The sequence below is a fragment of the Pyxicephalus adspersus genome, chromosome 4 (assembly GCF_032062135.1).
Source record: "Pyxicephalus adspersus chromosome 4, UCB_Pads_2.0, whole genome shotgun sequence".
Classification (NCBI taxonomy): Eukaryota; Metazoa; Chordata; class Amphibia; order Anura; family Pyxicephalidae; genus Pyxicephalus; species Pyxicephalus adspersus.
Genome location: NC_092861.1, coordinates 82,973,657 through 82,998,817, shown reverse-complemented (window position 1 = coordinate 82,998,817; position 25,161 = coordinate 82,973,657). Strand labels below are relative to the sequence as shown.

The 25,161-nt window shown below is 39.0% G+C and overlaps 1 protein-coding gene across 5 annotated transcripts in view; it reads left to right on the top strand.

Moving 5' to 3' along the window:
* CEP85L (centrosomal protein 85 like) overlaps positions 1-25,161 on the top strand; it is a 99,940-nt gene that overhangs the window by 22,035 nt on the left and 52,744 nt on the right. For 3 of the 5 annotated variants that reach the window (XM_072408815.1, XM_072408814.1, XM_072408812.1), the window contains exons 1-2: positions 1,788-2,081; positions 14,057-14,212. In XM_072408815.1, the coding sequence (XP_072264916.1) occupies positions 2,033-2,081; positions 14,057-14,212 (205 nt within the window). In that variant the 5' untranslated portion in view covers positions 1,788-2,032. Of the gene's footprint in view, positions 1-1,787; positions 2,082-14,056; positions 14,213-15,820; positions 15,956-25,161 lie in introns of those variants that run through there. The other 2 variants (XM_072408813.1, XM_072408818.1) reach the window with 2 other exon arrangements.

Sequence of the window (25,161 nt, the reverse complement as noted above, 5' to 3'; positions counted from 1 at the left end):
GACATGAGGCATAGTTACCCCCGCCCTCCTTGCTGCCCAATAATACAGTTATTTACCCCTAGGTGAGACATGAGACATACCTCTTCCTCTTGGTTGGTAATTGTGTTGGACAGTAAGGCTAAGCAGTAAAATACAAGAAGATTCACGTTCATTTCTCGGCGTTCCCACCAAGATAAGAATCCTTATTTTTATAAAAGTGACGGCTATTCCAGGTGAAGCCATTGAGACCTGAACATTACTATCATATGACATGGCTACAATACAGACCCTTATCCTTCTGGTAAAGCTTTGTAAAATAAATCATTTAGCTATTCCTACTGAGTTTTTGTCCCTACTAAACAAAAAAACAAAATGAAGCTTTTGCACCTCCACAAGGTGGCGATAGTATCAGAAACAATAAAGATTGTAAACTCTTCAGGGCATTTGCAACCCCTATTTAATGAACAGCACTCTGTAATATATTGGCAATATATTAATCCTGTTTATTAATAATAATAATAATAATAATAATTATATAAGCAGTTATCAGACTGCAAATTCAATCCTGACAGGACCATGGCTGGGCATGGCAGGGGTATGGTGCCAGAGTAGGGACTGGGTAAGACTGGCGGGAGGTTGTGGTGTGGTTATGGCTTCACTGATGAACTGTGACTCCATACAGGTTACAAGATGCTGATACACATTCTGACAGGAAAAGGTTTCCCCATATCGGTGTTTGTTGTCATACCCCAGGGTGCATTTCCCTTCATATCCTGTCCTAGAGACTCACATGAGGTGAGGGCAATTCTATTCACAGGAATGTTCCTAGTGAAGCATTTCCCTTCACCTCCACTATAGAGGATTGCTCCTCCATTTCTGTATCGCTGACTCCCCCCGGCCATACATGTAACATGGGGCACAGGGGAATCTCCCCAGAAATATGTACATGGGCCTGGTGAGGAGGAGGAGTCCATGTCCCTGGCAGTGCTCACCATTCTGCTGGATTGTTCCCGGTCAGAGCCATCTATGGCTGCAGCACAGGGAAGTGTATACAGACTATGGGAATAATATACACCTTCCAGGGGCAACCAGCTGATGGCGGGGGCATCTCCTGGTAATGAGGGGCATTATACTATATACAAGTGTAGGGATCAGGCAGTGATCACACTGTAGATATGTAAGGATCAGGCAGCAATCACAATGTAGATTTGTAGGGATCAGGCAGTGATCACACTGTAGATGTGTAGGGATCAGGCGGTGATCACAGTGGTACACATGTGTAGGAATCAGGCAGTGATCACGCTGTGTAGATGTGTAGGGATCAGGCAGGAGGATAGGGGTAAATATGCCTCATGTCTCACCTAGGGGTAGAATAACTGTATTATAGGGCACATACAGTGTGATCACTGCCTGATTCCTACACGTGTGTACCAGTGTGATCACTGCCTGATCCCTACACATCTACAGTGTGATCACTGCCCGATCCCTACACATGTACAGTGTGATCACTGCCCGATGCCTACACATGTACAGTGTGATCACTGCCCGATCCCTACACATGTACAGTGTGATCATGTGTAGGGATCGGGCAGTGATCACACTGTATAGATGTGTAGGGATCGGGCAGTGATCACACTGTAGATGTGTAGGGATCGGGCAGTGATCACACTGTAGATGGGTAGGGATCAGGGCCTGTAGCGCTCCTCAGCCTGGAAGGTGTCAGTGAGTGCCGGGCTCTGCTTGCAGCCTTGGCCCCGCCCCCTCCTTAGCCCCTCCCCCTGTGCTCCCCCCAGTCAGTCCATGTAATCCGGTCAGGACTCACACTCCGTATCCCGGCCCTGACACCTCCGTCTCCTCTCTCCCCGGTATTCGGGGTACCGGACATGTGTACAGCCTCCCCCGGAGCACCCCGGGATCCTGAGCCCAGTATGGAGCACTGATCCCCCTGGCATCATCTCTCCACCCCGCAGGCCGCCCCCGGATCTACACCGAGCTCCCCCCGCGGGCTGATCGCCGCTTCCATCCCCCGGCTGCTGTGAGGCCCCCCGCAGGTATGTGGGGGAGGATGATCCCGGATTACGGATTGAACACTTTCAGCGCAGGTAAGTGGCTTGTAGTGATCGGGGCACAGACAATGGGCTCCGTTATGTATAGCGATGAGAGTGATCACCGATCAGATCCAGCCATGAGATCGTACATAGCGCTCCATACACTGCATTGTATACCGATCTGTAGTCTGATCCATGGAGTGCCAGTGACTGCTACCACAATGGCCTATTCACTTAACACTGACATTCACACAATGTTACTTTGTGTCCAATATCTATTCTACACAGGGATTGCTGTGTGACCCCTATGGGGTATCTGTATACTGGGGTATGTATGGTGTCCCCCCCCCCATAGGGTATAATAGGGGGCAGTGTATGTACAGATCAGTGTGTATGGCTCCTATAGATCTTTGATTGAGATGTGATTTGTATTTGCTATACTTCAGTACAGCATTGTGTGTACAGGGGACATGTAATTATTATTATACAGGATTTATCTAGCAATCCAACAATTCCCATTTATTGTACATGCCCTGTAGTTCCCATTTCTGTGTCTGGCCCTTTGAGTCACATTTGTATATTTCTGATCTCGCTGGGATTTCTTGTAATGTTCAGGGTCCCTGCTGATGGCTGTGGCCCTCATTTCCCCTCCATCCTGCTCTGAATACAAGTCTTGTATCCCCCCAATTACTGAACTCTGCTGGCTTTCTTCTCTGACTCATGTAAAGGAAGTGAGTGTAGTGCATGTTACTAATGACAGGAGACATTCCTACTCCAGCAATACAAAGATATCAGCATGGCCGCCACATTTCACCCAAACCTGGCAGAATATTCACACTTCTGGATTCTTTATACACAGATTCCTTGTTCTCCTAATTCAGGCAGATGACATGAGTTCATTGTTCTTTTGTAGCTTGCTGTCACTTCTCCTTTATCAGAGCGCGTTATAAAATCCCTCTGACCTTTGTGTAGCCGCTGGTTGTATTGGGGAGATTATTCTGAGATGTTTGGTGACCCTCACAGGCAATCCTATTCAGTCCTCATTTGGTGATTGGCACTATTTGCAATTAAACAGTTAATTCCTCCTAATGGGCTCTCTGTTCCCTATTATTCATTTTATCCGTTTAATTAGTAATGGGCTAAAACTTTTTGTTATTGGATTTCGTTGTGTACATTACTTGTGAGATCATCCTTCTGTTCCTGGTGTGTGTGTGTATATAAATATATATATATATATTGCTTATTTGGTGTGTAAGGACCGATCAGATGGTAGGGAAGACTTTCGGAGCCCATATATAATAAACTTTGTCCCAGTCTATTGTCTGTTAGACGCCCACATTCACCTCTATTCAGGTCTCCTGCAGGAAAACAGCTATAGGTTAGAAAGAATTACCTGATTGTATCTTCTCAATTACCTGATAATAGATGTTTCCCACCCCTCCCTGCTTCAAAGGCCAAACACAAGGCGACCATTTGTGTTTAATTGCAGGATCTGTAGACTTTAGGTTAGCACTACATCATGTTAAAACTCCCCTAGAGTAGTTTGTTCCATTTTTTTTTTTTTGCTGGTGATTGTTAAATTAATTTTATAATGTTTATCACATGTATACCTGATGAGCAGTTTGCAGTATTTATGTCTGCAGTGCAGATTTATGCCAGATATAAATTGTGTGCAATCACAGAAGATCACCAGATCGCTTAAGGTGCGTACACACTTCCAATTTTTATCGTTCCAATCGAACGACGAACGATCGATTGGGCAAAAAATCGTTCGTAAAAAAGTAACCAACGACGCCGACGAACGAGGAAAGTCGCTGGAAACGAACGACCGGACCGACGGATCGGATTGGACGACGATCCTTGAACATCGTTCGTGTGTACGGTCGTTCGTTGATCGTCCATGTTCAGAGCATGCGTGATGAACGAACGTCCGTTCACTTCCTGTCGTGCACATAGTTCCTCTATCGTTCAAACGATCGTATCTATTGAGAGTACAATATCTACGAACGATCGTGTCGTTACCTCTATGTGCAAGATCGGTGCTATACGATCGTTCGTGTATATCGTGCAGGAACGTTCGTCGTTCGTTTTCCGACGATAATAATTGGAAGTGTGTACGTAGCTTTAGTTTACATGGTGATAAGACTCTTACTCTGATATAAGTATTAGAGATTGTACAAAATCTGAAATGTGCTAGGGCATCAAAACCATTACCAGCTAAACTTCCAGCACCTAAGTAATCATCTGCCAGTACTCATGTGGAAAGTCACATCCCGAGTTTGCATGCTTGTTCTAGATCAGTGATGTAGAAAGTACTGAAGCCATTGGATCAGCCTGATAGCCAGGGATCCGATGTTTTTAGTAAAAGAGGTCCACAAGGTCTTCTTTAAACTGTAACTTCATTTATAGTTCCTTCTAAAATATATCCAAAGGTTAGAAACCCTTCCCATTGCTGTCTGTGATTAGGAGATGCTCCTTCTGTACCTGACCTGGTGACTTACCACCAAAGCAGAGGGACGACTAAGAGGTGATCTCCTTTTTACTTTGGGCGCACACTGCGCTCTTTGTTGTGTCTTAGGGCTTTTTTTCCCCACTGCAGATATTTTCAATTTCATACTCTATCCAAACATACGAAAGATTCTTCAGATCTAATATTTGAGGTGATCCATTTGTGACATCTAGTTGTCTTGGTGGAAGACATTCACAAGGCATAACTGGCCGTCATCATATTAGTTTGCATTGCTAAACGCTGGCAGATTGTAGCACCAGCTGCTCACTGGCTTCCTCCCTGTTGGTGACTATGTAGATAATCGTAGTGTGTATATGAGTGGTAAGTTGAAGAGCAAGATCACAGACTTTAGCCAAATTTTGAGAATTTATAATTCACCCCTGAATATGGGATATAAACACAAGCTCCAGGCTGGCTTGCTTCTTGGTATTGCTGCTTGTTCCTGACCTGGAATAAACACGTAGTTGTTCCAGACAGCAACTTACCTGTTATTAAGGCAATTACAGGTAGACCCCGGGTTACATACAAGATAGGGGCTGTAGGTTTGTTCTTAAGTTGAATTTGTATGTAAGTCAGAACACGTACTTTATTTTAATAAATGCAATTAGGACAGATGTTTGTCTCAACATATTATTAGGTGTCAGTTACTGTATAAAATCCTCACTGTGAGTTAATAACAAACAAAGCAAAGCCTAGACATTCATAAACTTTTGGAGCAAGTTTCACTTTGATATGCAAAGAGAAACAACTGCAGAGTTTGTCTTGATCATTAAAGTGTTACACACGAACGATGGTCAACGATCGCCATCCGATCCGCCGGTCCGGTCGTTCGTTTCCAACGACTTTCCTCGTTTGTCGGCGTCGTTGGTTACTTTTTTTACGAACGATTTTTGCCCAATCGATTGTTCGTCGTTCGTTCGTCATTCATTTTGAACGATAAAAATTGTAAGTGTGTACGCAGCTTTACAAGATGTTGCAGTCTTTAAGCTCAAGATAACCCATAACCTCAGCTGGGTTTACAAAACATTTCTTCTGCAAGTCATGCAAACCGCCCTCCCCCCATCAAGCCTCCATCCTGCACACAAGTGAGTATCTAGGAGTCGTCTGTATGCCGGATGTCCTTAACTCGGAGACTACCTGTATAAAGATGGCAACTTCATAGCTTGTAGTTTTTAAAAACATGTCAGTGAAGTTTGTGTCCATATTTCTACCCTGACCGTTTCCCCTATAAATACCAGATAGGATTTCCCTACTTTGTTTTACTATAAACATTGCCCCAGTAAAGGTACCACAGTGAAAATGCAAGCATTGGAAAGCATCTGAGATACATGGATTACAGCCCAGGTATACAGTTTTACTTTCAGGCATTGGAGAAATTGATGTACAATATGAATCATCCTAATGGCAAAACTTTTATTATTGCTGGGTTCTGGGAACACAGGCTCTTGGGCTTTGGGAACATTCTGGTCTAATATTCCCTAACACCAGACTATATAACCAGAGGCTGCAGACCTCCCCCTTGACCTTTGGCAGACCCATACACTGTTTTTTCCTGGGCAACTCTTTAATATGTGTCTTCAGAATGAGGGGAATGGGGTACTTGACCTGTACTATATGAATTAGTCTTTCATTGTGTGTGTGTAACCACTGCACATACAAATTGTTAGGTTGCAGTATATTCCAATTTTAGTCTTTGGTAACAATTATCGAATAATCTTTTGTGGATTGTTCCAACGACAATTATTGGAGGTGTGCAGGCAGTCTTACTGTTTATTGAGACTTATCTTATCCAAATGTTTTCTGTAAAGTCTGTGTAGCAGTGTAAGAGCAAATGAGAGCGTACAGACCATGCTGTTTTCATGAAGGACAGCTAGCCAATGTTTTTAGTTTTTGCATTATTTTAATATACTAATCCAGGGCCATTTCTCAACCTTTTACAGTTTTTAACATGCATTACTGATGTTTTTCATGGAAGAGATAAGTACAGTCTGTGATGGTATGACCACAGTTACTTTAGCCATTATGGAAGAAACTTTTTATTTATTTTTGTAGCAGCTGTACCAATTACAGATTTACTTTATCCTAGGTAGAAGGTGAAGGTATGTTCTGGCAGTAGTCTAGTTCCTAATGTCCTTTGTATTTAATTGAGTACCAACAATATACACTAACTTCTCTGCTGCTTTTATAAACCAAACACTTTTATAAATGAGTAGGAAATGCAGTCCAATAAGTCCCTGCTCAAATTTTTAATAATTAAGCTTTCAATGTGGTTTTGTACAGATCGCTGGTGCCAACCTGTGGCCCGGGCTGCACGCTGGGCTTTGGCCCTCTATAGACAGTGGTCTGTTTTGCTGCTCAACCATTGAAAGAAAATATAATCTTTAGAGTGGCTTTTAGTACTTTTCTTTTTTATTTTGTCATTTTGTTTTGCTACCCAACCCTTTTCACTTTTATTTAGTTTTTTCCAATAATCCTTTATAATTAATCTTGCCAAGATAAATATGAAATGTTGAATAAGTATTCAAAGGCTGTGAGGGGCAAAAATATGGATCTTTCAACTTGTAATAGCAGTGATCTCTAGCAGTCTCATGCAATGGATCTCTTATTCCTAACAGTCTATATACATCAGCTTGTCTAAAGACCTTCACAGGTTTCTGTATTTTATGTGCAGCCCTTTGGTGATGTCAGGGCCTCAAGTAGGTTGACCATTCCTGGTATAAATCATTTTACTGTTCTTTTTGTTAAATGTTAAACATGTGTTGTTCTTTATGGTGTCTTATCTAGCCTAGTCATAAGACCAAAAACTGAGCTCATGTGTGGAATGTTTGCATCTGGCATCACATGCCTTATAATATACAGACTGTGCACAGGGGAAGTACTGCAAGAAGTGGGAAGTACTGCAAGAGACTACATTCTAAAATGATGTACGTTAAAGGAAACCTGTCATGGTTGGAGTGTGACTGCATTGCTGGCAACCTATTCTTACCACATTATCCACTCACTCGTATTAATACCTTGAACTAATAGTCCGGGGTATATTATTGACTTCTATAATTCTCCCAATATTCCTTGTCTTTATACTTCCACCTTGGAATCGGTGCCAACAAGGCAGGCAGAGAACAAAGGTCTAGTCGCCAGTGTTGTCTATGGTCTCTGTGTGCAGGACTTGTGAGATCTCCTAGCTAAGAGAACCATGAGCTGCACACTTGTGACATCTTGAAATCTCCTGAGACTAGCAGTCAGGGGAAGTAGTCATTTCCATCTCACACTGCATATATACAGCTATAATACTCTGCGGGTATACGGCACAATGTGCACTGCTATTTTCTAGGAACCAATATGAGACAAAAGATGCAACAGCGTGCTTTTCATGTGGGGGTTACCCCTAGGGGTAGTTAGGTTGGAGAGTACTTGACACTAAAGCTAGATAGGGGCATGTAGAAAATGTTTAAATTCATCACGATGTGGGTTCGAATTACAGCCAATGCAATACTCCATTAAGACGTACTATCAAAATCCATTGCTTGGAAATCCTTACATTAGGTAACATGCATACCAGTTCATACCCAAGCTTTGTTATTATGGTAACACATTCATCATGCAGTTAGATATTGTCTTGCTGAAAGTAAGTCCGTACCTAAAGAGACCATGTGTGATTGGCAACAAATGTGCTCCAAACCTATATGTACAGTATATCCATCTGTATTAATGGCGCCCTGCAATGTGAATTATTGCCGCCCATACCATCAGATGGTGGCTTTTAAACTTTATACTGATAGCAAATTAGATGTTTTTTTTTCTCTCTTCTTTGTCTGACATGACATCCATATTTTCACATTTCATCAGACTACAGGACAGTTTTGATTTTTTTAAATGATCTTGGGTCCAGAGAAGGTGGTGGTGGTGTTTCTAAATCATGTTTGCCTATGGTTTCCTCTTATGTTTGGCATTTGTTCAGACCGTGACCGTGCTTTGATCCCCCCCCCCCCCCCCCTATAGAATTATCTTATTTGTATTGCAGTGCTTCCTTAGGTTCCTGAAAATCAGATATTCAGAATTTTATTTTTCATTGTTGTCCCATACACACATAGATTCCATTGGCTTCTCTGATCCTTCTAATGATATTCTGTGCTGTAAATAATGGGATTCCCACATTCTTGAGGCTCTGCCTCTCTACAATGCCCTTTTATTACAAATCATGTCACTGACCTGATGCCAATAAACCTAATTATAAAATGTTCCCCTCCAAACTTTAATTCTTTTGTTTCCCCAACATCTTTTTTTTTTTCCCATGTTGAATAAATGGATGCAATAGCATTTCTCATTTTGTGGTTGTAGCCATTGGAAAGGTGCCTTCATGGTATTCAGGTTTTACTTTCATCCAAGGACAGTGGCAGGAAGTGCAGCGCTTTGTTTGATTTTTCCTGGAGGTGAAGGTGATAGAACAGTTTCAGTATACAGCTTGGCGTGAATGCTACTTAATTGTTTTCTTGTAACGCCCACAATTCTCATATACTTAGCAGACCAGCTTCAGAGGGAAGCATGTGAATACTATAAAATCAGCATTGCTTAATTGGAGCCATAGTCGGCTTTTCATTATCTGTACCGAAAACCTGGCCTGATTTGTGTGTAAATGTGATGGCACTTAAGGTGATCTGGCGGTATTTCACATGTAATTTTGTTTTTTTCATGTGAGGTTCTCTGAAAGGCATTTAAGTTCATCCCCATGTACCTAGAGGAGCAATCACACTTGTTCTGGAAGCTATATTCAATTTGCTATAGAATATTGCACCAACACTTTAAGTGCACTAATCCTTGCCAAGCAGTTACAGATCCCTTTGTATCAACCTGAAATATTAAGAGGATATCAAATGATGACCATGAATTATCCCATACCCCATCTTTGTTCAGTTTTATATATATAAAACTTTCCCTGTTGATAATTCCATTGCATTTGCAGCCATTACTGTTCTCGTGTTACCTCCTGCTGCTAAGCAACTCCCTTTGTCTATGTATAAATGATGAGAAATGTAGACACCCTAAAATTATCCTCTGACAGCAGGGATGAGGTTTGAAGTAGTACATCATTGACGTGTCTCAGCTGAGATTTATATATTATCTGTATCTTTCAGATTGAAGACTGCTTTTTTAATATTTGATAAAAAATCCTTCTGACCTATAGTATATTTTTAGTTTTATAGTTATATAGTTAGTTAGTTTAGTTATTATATTTTATAGTTATATTTTTCATTTTATTGTTTGCTATATTCATTTATATATCAAAAGCAAATTTTACAGAATTCAACCTTTCTTCTGGATTCTAATTCCTTTACATTATTTGTAATATAATAAAGCATATTTAGAATACATTTATACACTTTTGTAAATGAAGTCATCCCAGCCAAGACCATTTTTTTTTTTTAGTGTTTAGTCCCACGCTGTGTTGTATAGGACAGGGGATGATCCTTTCAGACATGTGGCACTTCAACCGCTTATTAGAGCGTTTCTGTAAATGCTAGTAAGTGTGAAAAGCTCCTTCATACCTCTTCCGAGACTGGTGTAAGTGAGCGCCTGGGAGGTGTCAACTGCAAGGAAAGTTGTAAAATAGGGAATTGCACACTAGGTAAATATTGCCTGCTATGAAGGGGTACAAAGTGGAGAAATGCTGAAACGGTGAAATCCATGCAAGAAATGAGGTCATACTGTTTGGATCTACATCCACAGCAAATGTCAGTTCTGTATTTGGCTTCTGCCCTTGTCTGCAGTGGAGAAAGATTTATAGTAATGCTATAAAAATATGAGAACCATATGCAATACCAGACTTGTGAGGTAACCATCTTTTGTATTTATTAGGATGAATATTGTATGTGGTAAATGGTTGTCTGACATAGGAAGTGCCATGGTACCAGGAAGCTGTGCCTACATTGGCTGATTTGAATTAATAAACTAATTAATAAAACTTTTCCCAATAGTAGTGTAGCCTGGACAGGTCCGCTATTTAAATGTAAAAAAAAAACTATACTGTTCATTTGTAGTATAGCTGGATTTGCAGATGTTACGAAGATCAGTGTAGTACTAATATGTTGTATTATATGTAGGAAATATGAAATAGACATTAAAGAGAAGTATATATCATAAAGTGAAAATGTATCAGGCCTCTGAAATCAGGCTACATCCCTTGAGAGACATAAAAATATGAAAGAGCTAAAGGAAATGATTAAATATGGATTAGAAGTGCAGAGATAAAATAAAAATGCTGATGATTAATGAATGCAAATGCTATGTATGCGTTTTGGCCGGTCCATCCTCATAATGTTTGTTTCCACTGTGGTCCAGTATTCAGTTGCCAGTTTGTGCATTATGGAACCAGATAGTCTGTGTGTCCACTGACAAAACCGGCCATAAAATATTATAGTGCTAAACCCAGAAATTTTTTGGAGCGGGGTGGGAAGGAGTTGCAGTCGGGTGGCAGCCCCGGTATTGTGACACAATTCATCAGTAACCACCCAAAAACAGCCGGGTGGTTATTGAAACGTGCTGGGCGGTGCGCCCTGCTAAAAGGGGCTGGGGAGAACACTGCAAAAGCTTCAGGCTTACCTTAAGTTTTCTGGCTCCTCTCCTGTTTTGAAATTACTCTGATTTCATTGCACACTAATCCTCCCACCATATGTGTCTGAGGCTGCAGCAACACATTGAGAGGTGGAAGAGATTCCTCTTCATTCCTGTTCTGCCTGACTCATCAAATTGACAGGAAGTGAGGGGAACATTCAGACACAGAAAACAATAAAAAGTTGACAGTAAATATGTTTTATTGCATTGGTTCATCTTTTGATTTGCCCAGACCTATATTCCCTTTCAGTTTGCCACAGTTTTTCTTTTCCAAACTAGCTACATTAAGTGCTGTAGTACAAAACGTCTTGATAACACAATGCAACTGCTAAAAAGTTTTTTCTAAGCGGGGCAACAGAAAGGCTTCCTAAACCCAATCATATTTTAGTGGAAAATAATGGTTTGCTTGGTATTGATCCCAGCCTGATACATTGATTCTTCTGATGCTAGAGTTACACTATACAATATCTTTAAAAGACAAGATGGTTCAATCGAAAGATTTAAAAAGTACACATTATCATGATAACTTTCTCTCCATTGATCAGGGAAGTCTGTTCTATAGATCGAGAATAGGTTGGAGTGTCGGTTGATTGATCACCCTGTAAGCTAGGTTAGGCATGTGAAATCTGTTCAGTATTGAGTAGTACAAGGCAGACAATTTATTTTTATTCAGGAAAATATCTTCTGATCCTGTGTTCATCTAGGAGTGTATGCCTAGCATAGGATAGTCGGCCTGGGGATGTGTGAAGAGCTCAAGGAATGCCCACAAACATTCATCCAATGTGATTAGATTGTGAGATAATCCGTCTGCAGCCAGGAACTAGCCATGCAATATTGTGAGTTTGGATATAATTTACAATAACAATCTTGTAAAGGGTAGGAAATTTCTTGATATTTCTTATTTCACAAAGCAATTTTCTATCAGCTTGGACAAACTTTTTTTGAAATGAATAGCCAAAGATTCCTATTTCTATTGAGTAAAGACAGCAGCATTTCCAGCATAGCCACATATTGAAGAGAACTGTGAGCAGCGTGAATGTTATTCAGGGATGGTCAGTTGTCCGACAACTTGTACATAGCCATTAGTCTCCTTTCTATCAGATTTACTACGAACACAGACTTCTTGGTTTGATTGTTGGAAGCCAAAAATTGAGGAGTATTTTTATCATCCTGTACAATTTTTCATTGTTTATCAACTCACTTGGCTGTCCTTGAGATGTACTGAAATTATCTTATATTACTAAAATGTCTAAATCCTAGCATGTATTAAAAATATGGTCAGTTACATTGTATTATACAAGTGCTGGATAGATTTCTCTTTTACATAGTCTGACCATAATCTAGAGAGATCATCTTGCTGCAACTTGATTCAATCGTCTAATAGCAACCAACAAGTATTCAAGCACTTGAAAATATTTGGAACATAGAAATTTGAATCTGGATGTTCATTGATTGCTTTAGCACATTTACAATTTGCACGCATGCCCCAGTGCCTAGGCGGTGTTCCTCGGCTCTTATGAATCCTAAGGGTTGTGTTCACATATGGTTTAAAAACTCTCCTACTGATTTTTTCCAACAGGTAATGTCTGTTGCTGATTTTTAGGCATGAAAACTTGTTATGTTGTCATAGAGGACAGTCGAGAAATTAAAATTTTCATTGCTTAACATTTGATGAGCATTTATATTCTGTATAATACATATTTTGTCTGTATAGCTGTCCCCTAAGGCAGCGGTCCCCAACCTTTTTGGCTCCAGGGACCGGTTTCACGGAAGGAAATTTCTCTGAGGACCGGGGGGTGCACAGAGAGAAAAGAGAAGACATACTCTGGCGTCTTCTCTTTTCTCTCTGTGCACCTCTGCTGCTTCAAAGCGATCACATGACATCTGACAGCCAATCGAGCTGCATGTCATGTGCTCGCATTGCTTGTACACAGACTACTGTGTACATTTACCGGCATCTCATACAAACACCGCTGCGGACCACTTCCAGTCCGCGGATGGTGGTTGGGTGCCGCTTCGTTTTCAATAATGGATCATGTACTCGCGGCCCACTGAAAACACCGCCGCGGACCGGTAGTGGGCCGCGGCCCGGTGGTTGGGGACCGCTGCCCTAAGGAATAGCAATCCACTGTGTCTGATCTCTAAATGACTGAACCATGTCATATGCTATTGGGATGGGGTGGGGGGACACAAGGAGATACCCACTGCCTCCTCACCACTCCTTTGTTCTACTGTCACTGAAAAAGTTCACAAAAGACAAGTCTGACTTGTCTGTATGGGGCTTCAGGGCCACTTATAATGCAGTTGTGAAACATAACCACATCCATATGTCTTATTTTCTATTAGGTACCCTCAAAATATTTTTAAAGCATTGCTGTTCATTATATATGTGGTTTACATTCCTTGAGACACTTAAGCAAACAACGACCCATCTATATGAATGCTTTGGAGAAAAAATGATGTGGTAGATAGAAGTCTGTTGATGAGTACACTCCGTGGCTTTTTGCAGACAACATATGACCAAAGGCTCTTCAATGTTTCCATTTTAAGGGATGCCTTGAAGATACGATCTAGCTGCAGAAGGATTAGTGTTCCAAAAGATGTTACCTTAAATACAAACACTTAACTTGCACAAACATACTTGTGTATTACTATAGGTTAGGAAATGGGGATTGCAAAAAATTACACTGTGGAAGAAAAAATCCAGCTTAACCAGTCCCCAGTAATCATCGAAGTAAGACAAGGATATCGGTGACAATCTTATGAAATCTATAGAAGGCTATTTTCTTGTTCTAGGATCTATGGGTACCTTTGTTTTAGTTCTTTCAAATAAAAAGTGCATTATTTACTGTGTTTTGTAATTTCTTCAGATATATGTGATCATTTACCAAGTCATGTGTTTTGGTTCCAGGCACAGATTTCCCCTCACCTGGGTGGCTCTCCAGTTCATTGTGGCATTCTTCAGTGGCATCACCCAGTGGCAGGAGTAGCCACGCACGGAGACACAGCATTACATCTGACAGTGGAGATACAGGGATTGGAACCTCCTGTTCAGACAGCCTGGAAGGTGAGAGAATGTCCATCACAATTTATAGAAATTATCTTTAATTAAAATTATTATTTCATGTACTTCAAGGGACATATATTCTCAACTACCACAAAGAAATCAAGTGATTCCTGTTTTTTTTTATTTTTTTTATTTATTATTGAGTATAATGAGCACTGCTTATTACCATTAAGTTATACACTTCAACATTGTAAGCCAAAATATTAATGTGTGTTGGTTCATTCAAGGCTGCTGCACAATATTAAAGGGATTCTCTGCCTTCCAGTCAGTAGATTAGCTAATTGTAAATAATTTATCATTGGGCATTAATGGATAAAATTAGTTTCATTTATTTATTTTACTGTCACTGCATCTATGTGAACCTACCTTGATTGATAGAAAAGAAAGTCATTGAATGGTGTGTACTATCATTTTATTCTCTGCATTTTTCCAACGATAAGAACCGCACGATGCATGAACGAGTGCTGTACATACAGCACCGTTCTGCTCTATGAAGAGGGGAGGGGGAGAGCGACAGAGCGGCACTCTACTGCACTCTCTACCCCTTCCCTTGCGTTAGGATTGCTTGTCGTCCATACTAGATTGTAAGCTCTTCGGGGCAGGGTTCTCTCCTCCTGTATCACTGTCTGTATTAGTCTGTCATTTGCAATCCGTATTTAATGTACAGCGCTGCGTAATATGTTGGCACTAAATAAATCCTGTTTAATAATAATAATTATAATAATAATAAATGGATACAGGGACAATGAACGACGTGGGCTGTACACACGGCAGATTCTCGCCCGATATCCGCCTGAGCCGATTATCGGGCGAGAAAAAATTGACGTGTGTAGGTAGCTTTAAGTAAGTTTAGAAAGTAAAGGTCTGTTTCCAGAGCATCACTGTTCACAGCTCCAGCATGTAGACATATGAGAGAAGGTAGCTTGCTAACTTAGATTTTCATTTCTATATTTGTGCCCAGTGAGATGGCTCAGTGGCTAGCATTGCCTTTGCAGCACTGGGTCCCATGTTCAGAATTTGGCCAGGATACTATCTGTGCTGAGTTTGTATGTTTTTTTTTTTTTTTTTTTTCCTGTGTTTGTATGGGCTTTGGGTACTCTGATTTTCTCCCATGTCCCAAAAACTCGCAGATAGGTTGATTGGCTTCTCCTCAAAAATTAACTTTAGACTCTGTTAGACTGTGAGCCCCATTGACATAACTATGGACTTTGTAAACGGCTATGTAATATAAGTGTTAGTGCTTTATCAATACAACTTAATATTTATAATAATACTTAATATAATAATAAAGATTAATTAATCTGCTGTTGTCACATGCAGAAATACTTTATGGAGGAAGCTTTAGACTTTAAACCCGAATTTACATTTTACATCCCATACTTTTAAAATGGCCTAAAGAAAAGCTTTTAGGTGTCTGCAGTCACACATTGTGCCAAATCTGACCTTTTATTTTCCTCCTATGCTCTATCAGTTGTAAGGCACGTTACATTTGAATAAATGTGGCGCTTTTTTTTCTTTGCAATACAATCGTAGTTTTAGAAACCTAATTTTTTTTCTGTTGAACCGAGGCTTCCTGTTAGCGTAGGTTCACAGGAAACGCTGTTCTTGTTCAGTAGCATGTTATGATTGCAGTTTCCTAGCTCCGTATCTCGAGAAGCCTGAACTTTACAAATGCCCCCTCTGTGTGTCTAGTTTTTATGGAAACGTGACAAAACTGGAATCTGTCTACAGCCCACATTTTATGTAAGTTTTTAAGTTTAATCATGCTGTGGTTTTACATGTGATTGTTCTCAGAGAACTTGTGTACACATGGTGATACTTCGAGTGAATCTGTAGGCAGCAACTGTCCATCTAAGCTCTCTGCATGTTCCTGTGATCTCTTCCTATGGCATGGGCATATCACCATTTAAAATGTGCTTAATATTGTTTACTCTAACTTGGAATCTTGATAGAGAAATGTATTTTGTGTTATATTTACTAATAAATCCTCTCTGTGCATTAGAGGATTTTTAAATGACTGATTTTCCTTGCTGCAGATGTCAGATTATAAGTACAGTAATACTTTACTCATCTGCTTTGCAGTTCTTTCTTGAATACGTTAAATTCCATGTCATTTCTATTTTTTTTTTTATCAGTATTCCTGTTATTGCATTCCTTTTGACATGTTGCAGAGCTTGGATTTCTGGTTTTGAAGCTAAATAGTGTTGGTGTTTACAGTTAAACATTTACCATTTATGTAAGAATTATTGTATAGCAATATGATAAAGTGCAAAGTGCAGCAAACGCACAGCTTTCAGATTCATTGTTGTGGAATCAGGTAACAGATTAAGTAGAAGTTCCTAAAATCCGCGATTTATAATGGAACTGAATTCAAAAGTCCATTTTTGCATCTGTTTGCCTGTAGCTGTGCACCTATCCACACAGCTAGACTGTCTTATGTCTTTTTCTTTTGTTAACAAATTGAGGTCCTACAATCACTTCCTTTCTGTGACTGCAAGCCCTGCCTCCATTTACATTAAAGTTTATGGATGCTTGGAAATGCTGTAGTTTTGCATGCATTGCCTGTGTCGCATCTGATTGACCTCCCCACTGGCTGAATTCAGAGATGAGTCAATAGCTGTAATGTAGCATGCAAGCACATCTGTTTCAGGAAACAAATTTACACTGTCTGTATTCAAATATCTCAATTACTTTTAGAATTTGTCTTGTTAAGTTTTAATTGTTGGACATGCTTGCTATTATTGGTCTTTACATTGCTTTCACAGTAACCTTTGTCTTTGGAAATTCATTGGTAAACACACAGTATATTATCGCTGGTCGTTAAATTAAAAATGTAAGACCATGCATTAAAAACTGGTGGTTCCAACATAATAAGTTTTGGTTTGATATGTTTTTATAAGCATATATGTAGGTACATATTAAACGCTAGCATGTAAATGTAATTGTAAGCATTGCTCCCTCCATTTTTAAACTCTCCCTAAATTTCCTATATGAATAAAACCGCATACACACGTGCAATATTAGTCGTTGGAAGAGATCTTTCACGATCCTTTCCAACGACTAAGGACTGCACAATGCATGAACGAGTGCTGTACATACAGCATCATTCTGTCCAATGGAGAGGCGAGGGGGAGAACGACAGCACCCCGCGTTAGTCGTCAATTGTCCGTGGATCTGCCAGGACGGTCGTTCAGACAGTAGACGACTGGCACTGTACACCATTGGGCGTGTGTACTTAGCTTTAGACTGGGGAAAAAAGGAGCATGACTGTAGACAGATCAGGGTGAACAGGTAGTTGGTTATTGACCAAACTGCATTTCTCTACCTGTGTTAGATAAAAGTGTGGTCAGACTCTGCTATTCATGTGCTATCGCTGCCTTACATAGCCATGATGGTGACTGGTATTGTTGGGACAATCGGCACTGTCACCTATGGACAATGGAGGGCCAATAACATGTTATCCTCCTCTCCTGTAAGTATGTTGGAGAACAGGGATTTAATCTATAGCCATTTTCTTACTGTATACTTAAAGTTTAAAATATGGGCTGCAAGGAATTTCCCCTCCTTTGTAAATAATTTGAATGCCTAAACAGGAAGATGAATTGTAGTAGGGTAGTCAGCACGAACACCAAGATGCTGTGCTGATGTAAAATCTAAACTCCAAATAATGAAACTTCCTGTTCTCTGTGAGATATCTCTCAAGTGAAATCTGGTGAGCTCATCAATGTATTAATAATTCAGGGATATAGTAGATGCTTGCAGGGATTGGGTAACAGTTATTCCATGAATACTGATCACTTTCTTAGGTTTATTTATATGGGAAGCTTTGTAATTCTTTATTCTCTGATTAGTTATCTTAGAATTGGGCTTGGAATCGAATGAAGGAAACTTTTCCTCTCATTGGTTATTTCTTAAAGATTAGTTTTAGACAAGTCCTGCTTGTTAGTTTTGTTACTATTTTAGTATTTCCTAAGGAGGTCAACATCTAAGTAATGTAAATGGTGCTGTTGGTCTTCTAGAAGTGATGTCCAAGGACACCAGGGCCTGGGAAACATCAAAACCCCCGAGTGTACTGCATACCATCCATGTGCACTGGTATTCCTCCCTCCTGGAATTCCAGAAATGCCCATTTTACACCCTGAAACACAGATGAACCTAAAGAATGTGACACACTTCTGCAAAATACACATGTTACTTTGGGAAGATGGCCAGAAATGTGTTGTACATTGTCCTTTGTTAGAATCTGCCAGGGTGGGGAAATCACAATCATAATATTTTATAAGCATGTACAACAGCATTTATAGCCCAAAACTCACCAAAAGTTCATATTTTCTTCAATGTCTTTACCCTAAGCAATAGTTTTTTCCCCTAGGTTGAAGTATAAGGACAATGACTCCTATTGCCTAGTACAGAGAAATTGCATTCAGTCAGTCCAGTTTTTTCTTTTCTATTTCTAAACATTCTGGGATTGTCTGGTCTAGCAGAATCAGTTTATTCCTTATGTCAGCTTAATTCTAATGAGATATATATATATATATATATATATATATATATCTAAAAGTCAATCAAGCGAAATAGAACAGAATGTCACGTATTAAATTTGGCATGCCAGAATAGAAGTGATATTTTGGTTGTAAAATTATCACCTCGAAATATATTGCTACACTTTATTTAGTATGTTGTGTTTACACTTTATTAATAGAATAATAAATCATAGATTCATATTAGGGCACAGCTACATGGGTGTTTTATATGGAGTTATATAGGATTAACTCATTGTTGTGACTTTCTGACTTTTATCATTTTATTACAATAGCTAAATCTTCTGCTAAGTAAACGTGGAGTTTTTGCATTATTTACAATTCAGACTATACAAGAAATATTGTTGTTGTACGTTCTATAAAAGTTTCAGATTGCATTTTGCATTGAAGACATTCATTTGGTTTGGTATTTAATATTGTAAATCCTAGATAAAGTAACTTTTTAAAAACACTTTCGCTCTTTTATGCAAGGTGTAATAAAGTTTTATGTCTACTGACTTTATAATAAAATTGGTAAAAATGTGTTGGTGAGCTCATGAGACTCGCCTTTGCTTCCTGTTTAGACATACCTATGTGTGATGTTTTATTTTTGATTTGCTGATATTTATGCAGTTCCTGCTTACAGCTTGTAATACAATGCTGCCTAGCCGTGCACACAAGGTCACCTTAGGACCACCTTACAGGATGATGTTACTCTAAATGGAGTATGTGCAAGTCATCGGGAAACTCGAGCTGAGATTGTCTGACCTGTGGGATGTTTACAAGAATTTGTCATGTTCAGTCTTTTCTTCAAGCTTTTTCATCGGCTAACAATACAACTATTTTGGTTGTGACAAATATTGCACTGACTGCAGCTGTTTTGTAATTCTGTGTTTTATACCTGTACTAAATCTGTCTCTCTGTAGCTTTGTCCTCCCGGAGGAGTATATTTTATAATACATATAATTATTTATAATAATATTATTTTATACTATGGCTTGGAATGCAGTGCTTTAAAAGAATAGATTTAAGTTATTTGAAATTATTTAATCAATGTTAACTACCTGCTATAATTTGTGGCAAAATATTTCCGGTCTTACAATAAAATAGTACAAAATTTACAGGTTACAATCATTAACTCCCACCCCCACCATCCTTCTAAACATCAACACAATAAAGAAAAGAGAAATATCCCCAGCTGGTGTAGCAAGTCAGTTTTAGGGGGTGGAGGAGGGTGCTTTAAATTGGAGGTTAAGTGTTGGAAGTGTTTTATCCCCTACACTAAATAACCCCGCCAACACATAAAGTGACTATGTCATCTAATAAAGACTAGGAAATCAGGCATGGTATGCTCCTAAATACTAACCTTGTAAATAAATGTTCTGCAAAAAAATATGTTTTATCTGAATAACAAAAGGGGGAAAAAAACAGACATCAGATCATACAAGCCATGGAGCCGCAATTTATCTTTGCATGTAACCTATATTCGTGTGTGTGTATGTATAATTTTATTTATGTATGTGTATATAATATATATATATATATATATATATATATATATATATATATATATATATATATATATATTTACCTTATGTAAGGAGTTCATGTAAAGTAAAATCACTGCAGCTGAAAAATGATAGTGTAAGTAGTTTGGTGTGATCACTGGTGTGTGGGGAAGGGTGGGGGTGATCTCTAGAGAGTCTTGGCAGGTTTAGGTTTCGCAGAGATGTGGTAGTGCCAGATGGATCCTGCTCTTTCCACTGCAACACAGACCGCATTTAACGAGGACACGTTGGCTTAATGCTTGTGAATGTCACTTCTTTTCTGAAAGGTCATTTGAACAGAGAATGATACTAAATACTATTTTATGCAGCTTCTTGAAAAATAAAGTACAGGATCTTTTTAATCTAATTTTTAAATGGGCATACACACAGTCACTAGGAAAAAAAATGCCAACATGGTAGCAAAGGCTAATTCCTTCCAGGCCCGTTAGAGGCTCATGATTCCATATTTGCAGATTAAGCACAATTGGCCTGGCAGTCTGTGAACATTAAGACCTTGGTAGACAGCCATGAGATTGCATTTTTTTTCTAGAGCATTAAGTTGGAAGATTTTTGCAGCGAACATATTATATGATAAAATGATAACATTTTTGGATATTGATAGACAGGTATCTTGTACTTTCTTCTACATGACTGCTGTCTAATGTTGCATATTTGTAATATACTGCTTTGTTACTGGGTTTCTGTGTAACAACTCAGCAAATTGACGCATTTTGTGTGATCGCAGCAAATTCCCAATATACAGAAAGCTACAGGAAGATGGTGTCATTCCTGTGGGCATTTACAGAGTAAGATTGTAACCCTATGGCTGCTGTACTTGTTCATTCGGTGATAAGCTGTGTCCTATGTGCTTTGTTTTAATCTGTATGGAATTAAGAAAATGTGAGATAAAAATTCTTCCAAGAGTAATCGTAATAATGATCACAGACCTTGCGTATTGTATTTTACATTATTTTTGCAACATGTGAGATCTTGCAGTGAATTATTGTTTTGCAGAGATATCAAGGAAAGTTTGGGTGATCTTGTGTCAGAATGACCGCAGGAAATACCTACATTTATATGTGTGTGGCCATCATCAATAGGACACGCAGTATTATAAGCTTTTTTTGCTATTGTGTTTACTTCTCTCATTGATACATGTGTTACATCAGACTCCTGTGTAAAGGGCCCATTGGGAGAGCTTCCTTTGTGTCACAAATGTAATAACCATGGCCTCTCCTATGTGTCTGAACGTCTGGTAATTGGTTAGTCTCCTGACTTCTGTGTGTGCCTTGTGCTTATTTCACCCCTACAGCTTGTCTGTGAAAGAAGTAATGGCGCATTTGCTTGTACATGATAATTACATCCCAGCTGGAGTTTTGTGGTGTCACTATACTCATTAATATACATATTAATCAATGCATGGTGCTCAAGACAAACACGACTGTATTTTAAGGTTCTGCTGCCTTGCATTGGATCATAAATGTTGATAGTACAAGCTGCACCATTGTCAAAGCCAAAAAAGACAAAATAACTTCTGGAGTTTTTTGTTTTGTACATTATTTAGGAACCAAAATGATCATGCTCCCTTATCTTACAATGTGTATCTAAAGTCAGAACACACATGCAAACATAGGCGGTCTGTGTATATGTCATACATTTGGACTGTTCGTTGTCATGCCTAATGATAGGTATATTAGCCACCTTCTTTTATTGAAAAAAAATATATATATATATAATAGGATGCCTCCAGTGCCAGAGTTGTGTGTGTATGTAAATGTCTGGGTGTGTGAGAGAATTATCCACAATTAAATGTCAAATTCACACCATTTCTTTTTCTGCTGCAGCCCAAAGTGTAAGTATGCTGAACAAATATTCACACTCTCTATCACAGGTAAAAAAAAGATCTAATATAACCTTGGTGGTTATCCCCATCCCAGCAGTGTATTTCTGCATTAATCTCATTCAGGGTATATCATTCAAAGCTTTGAACTCAGTGTTGTATCTGTGTACTTTCCCCTGCAGATGCATTGTTGGGCAGATGCGCATTGTAAATTCTGCAGACACAAATAAAAATGTTATTTAACAATGTAGTTACCAGCTTCCATTAAGACCCTGTTTCCGGCACCAAATAAATGAACATTTTAGACATAAAGAATGCTTTCTGCTGGGACAGGCATAACCACGCATACAAATTGCTGATTACAGCTATGCTTTAACCATATAACAATAAAAACTGCATCAAAAAGCAGCCAAATGCACTAGGTGTACTTAGAAATCCACATGTGTGCAAATAAACATGCACAGCCTGCTGGATATAAAAATGTGGCTGGTAACATGGAGTCTTTAATTAGATTATATTCCAAGTTACATCTGCTTGCTATTGTGTGGCTGTCTTTGTAGCAGCACTGTCACTTGGCATCAGGTGTAGACCCGGCCATTAGAGTGATTACATGCTTCACACATTCATGCCATTTTCATATGAATAGGATCCTGCTCACAGACTGAAGCTGGGGAATTGATAATCTGCTTTAGCTGGGTCACTCTGAGCTGGATACTGATTGTTTTGTCTAAAACTAGGATCAGGGGGAGTCATCGCTGTTATCCTGCACTGTGGATGTTCTGCTAAAAGGGTTTTATCCTGTCTATTCATTAAAAAGATACATTCTAATTAAAGATATGTCCTGGGAGTCTTTTCTTCTCCCTCTTAGAATATTGTTCATGGTTATCTCTCTTTCCATTATTGTAATAGTTGATAAAGTCATTTACATATTAAGTTACAAATCCACCCAATAGATTTGTAAAAAATTGGGTGTTTCCTAGTATTTGGAATTGTGGGTTTAGTTTTGGAGTAAAGATTTTCTGTTTTCTTGGCTTGCTGGGGATTGTTGTTACAGAGTTGATCTGTGGGAAGAACAACTACGTCTTTATGTATCTGCATCAATTCTGTGGGGTCATGTGATCCCTTATCAACGTCCGCTTGGAATAGCGGCTAAAGGATATGTCAAGGTATAAACCAAATTTAAACCCAAACCACCCACTGCTTTGAAATACAGCTAAAGGTGGATGTATTGCAAAGATGTGGTAAATGTTTGTATTATTTTGCCATGGCATATAGTTTCGGCATCTCATAGACATGAGAATGCAGTGTCTGGATCTGTCCATTTTCATCCATATTGTAAGAGATTATGTCATGTCTGCTGTGGTTTGTAGATGCATGCAGCTGTTGGTAGATCATTGAACAGAATAGAAAACCCTAATTGGTATTATACTCCTTCAAAATAAATGGCTCCAGAAATATCTGCCTGCATAGCTCACTTTATTTCATCTCCGCACTGACATAAGCTTTCTAAGTTGGCAGATGTGACTTTAGATGTTTATGGATCATTCTGAAATACTTGGAAGATTTGCTGCCCCAAAGTCCTTACAATCATTTCTCATGTCCAATCACTGTAAGTGACTGGGTGCTGCTTTGTCACGTAAGCATACCTTTCTATTAATCTTGTTAGAGATGTAGAGATACCTGGCCCAATGATTTCTACATAAGATGTGACATTGCCAACAAGTCACCCAAGTATGTTAATGTCCTTTTACAGGATCACAGCAATATCAACTGAAATGGTTACCTATAGAGGCTGTTTGATTGTACAATAGCTGTATTACTTATAACATTGTTTTTGTTATGTTGTAAGGATCAGTCACCTTCTTTCCTGTTCAGTGTTCCTGGTTTTAATGGAAATCTATATTTGCACAATATGCTGCATCTCCATTCCTGCCCATAGTGTCCTAATTTATCCTTTACTTGTTTCCAAGTACATTATAGTGTACAGGTACCAGCAAAGACCAAGACTGCACCAGTAAAAGCTAGAGACAAAATGAATATTATAGGGAGGTTCTATTTTTATTTATAAGGCCTTGGGAAAAGTAGGGGCTGTACATCTTGATGGAACATAAATCTCTATAAATATTACATACAAAAGTAATATTTATAGACTGACGGTTCATTATTCATGAGCTCACTTAGTTCTGCGGCCTAATTAATGGTAGCTTGGTGTGGGCTCCCCGTGGAATGGTAATATGTGTAGTATATACATTGCTAGTTAGGGGACACACAAAAGCATAAACTACAGGTTTTTTGGCCACTTGCTCATTTCTCTTTTTTTTTTTTTTTTTTTTTTTTTTTTTATCCTGTTTTCATATTTTTAAATATTAAAAAAAATACCTTGTGCAGTAGAACTCTAGCACTACAGGCTAAATCTGTGCGATGCTTCCGTGAAACATTCTGACAGGTGGAAAGCAAGGACCTCATGGGTCTTCTGCTTCTCCCTTTTATTGTCCAGTCCCTGTCTGCTGGCATTAAATTGACCAGGCTTTACTGAATAACTGTAGTAAGGAAAGCTCCTTTGACCCTACATATCTGACGGTGATTATTACTGAGAGGCCAGGCATTTGAAACTTGGTCGGTCCTGGGTTTTCTTGTAGATAGCTAACCTTATTACCAAAATGTGATATTGGTTTTTGGCTACAAATGTACATAACATACAGTATGGTACTCAATCAAGGAAAGGTCACATAAAAAAAAACCAAAAAAACATAGAGGTGTTTATTTTTTCTACGTTTATCTAATCTTCCCAGTCATGTGTTATGGAAAAATATAAGGAGCCATTGCTGGTAGTTTTAGGAGTGTTCATACAAATGAATTTAAAACAAAGTGCCAAAAAATGTGTGCCCAGCCCTTGTTATCACCTGGAACATATTTTGTTATGCCTATAAATCTAGTATATTGTCCCGGAAACATATCCATGCAAGAGCACAGTGACTTCATCATTGTCTGTTGACAAACGGTACATTGCAGTTTTATAGCTCATTTTGCGTCTGTTATCTC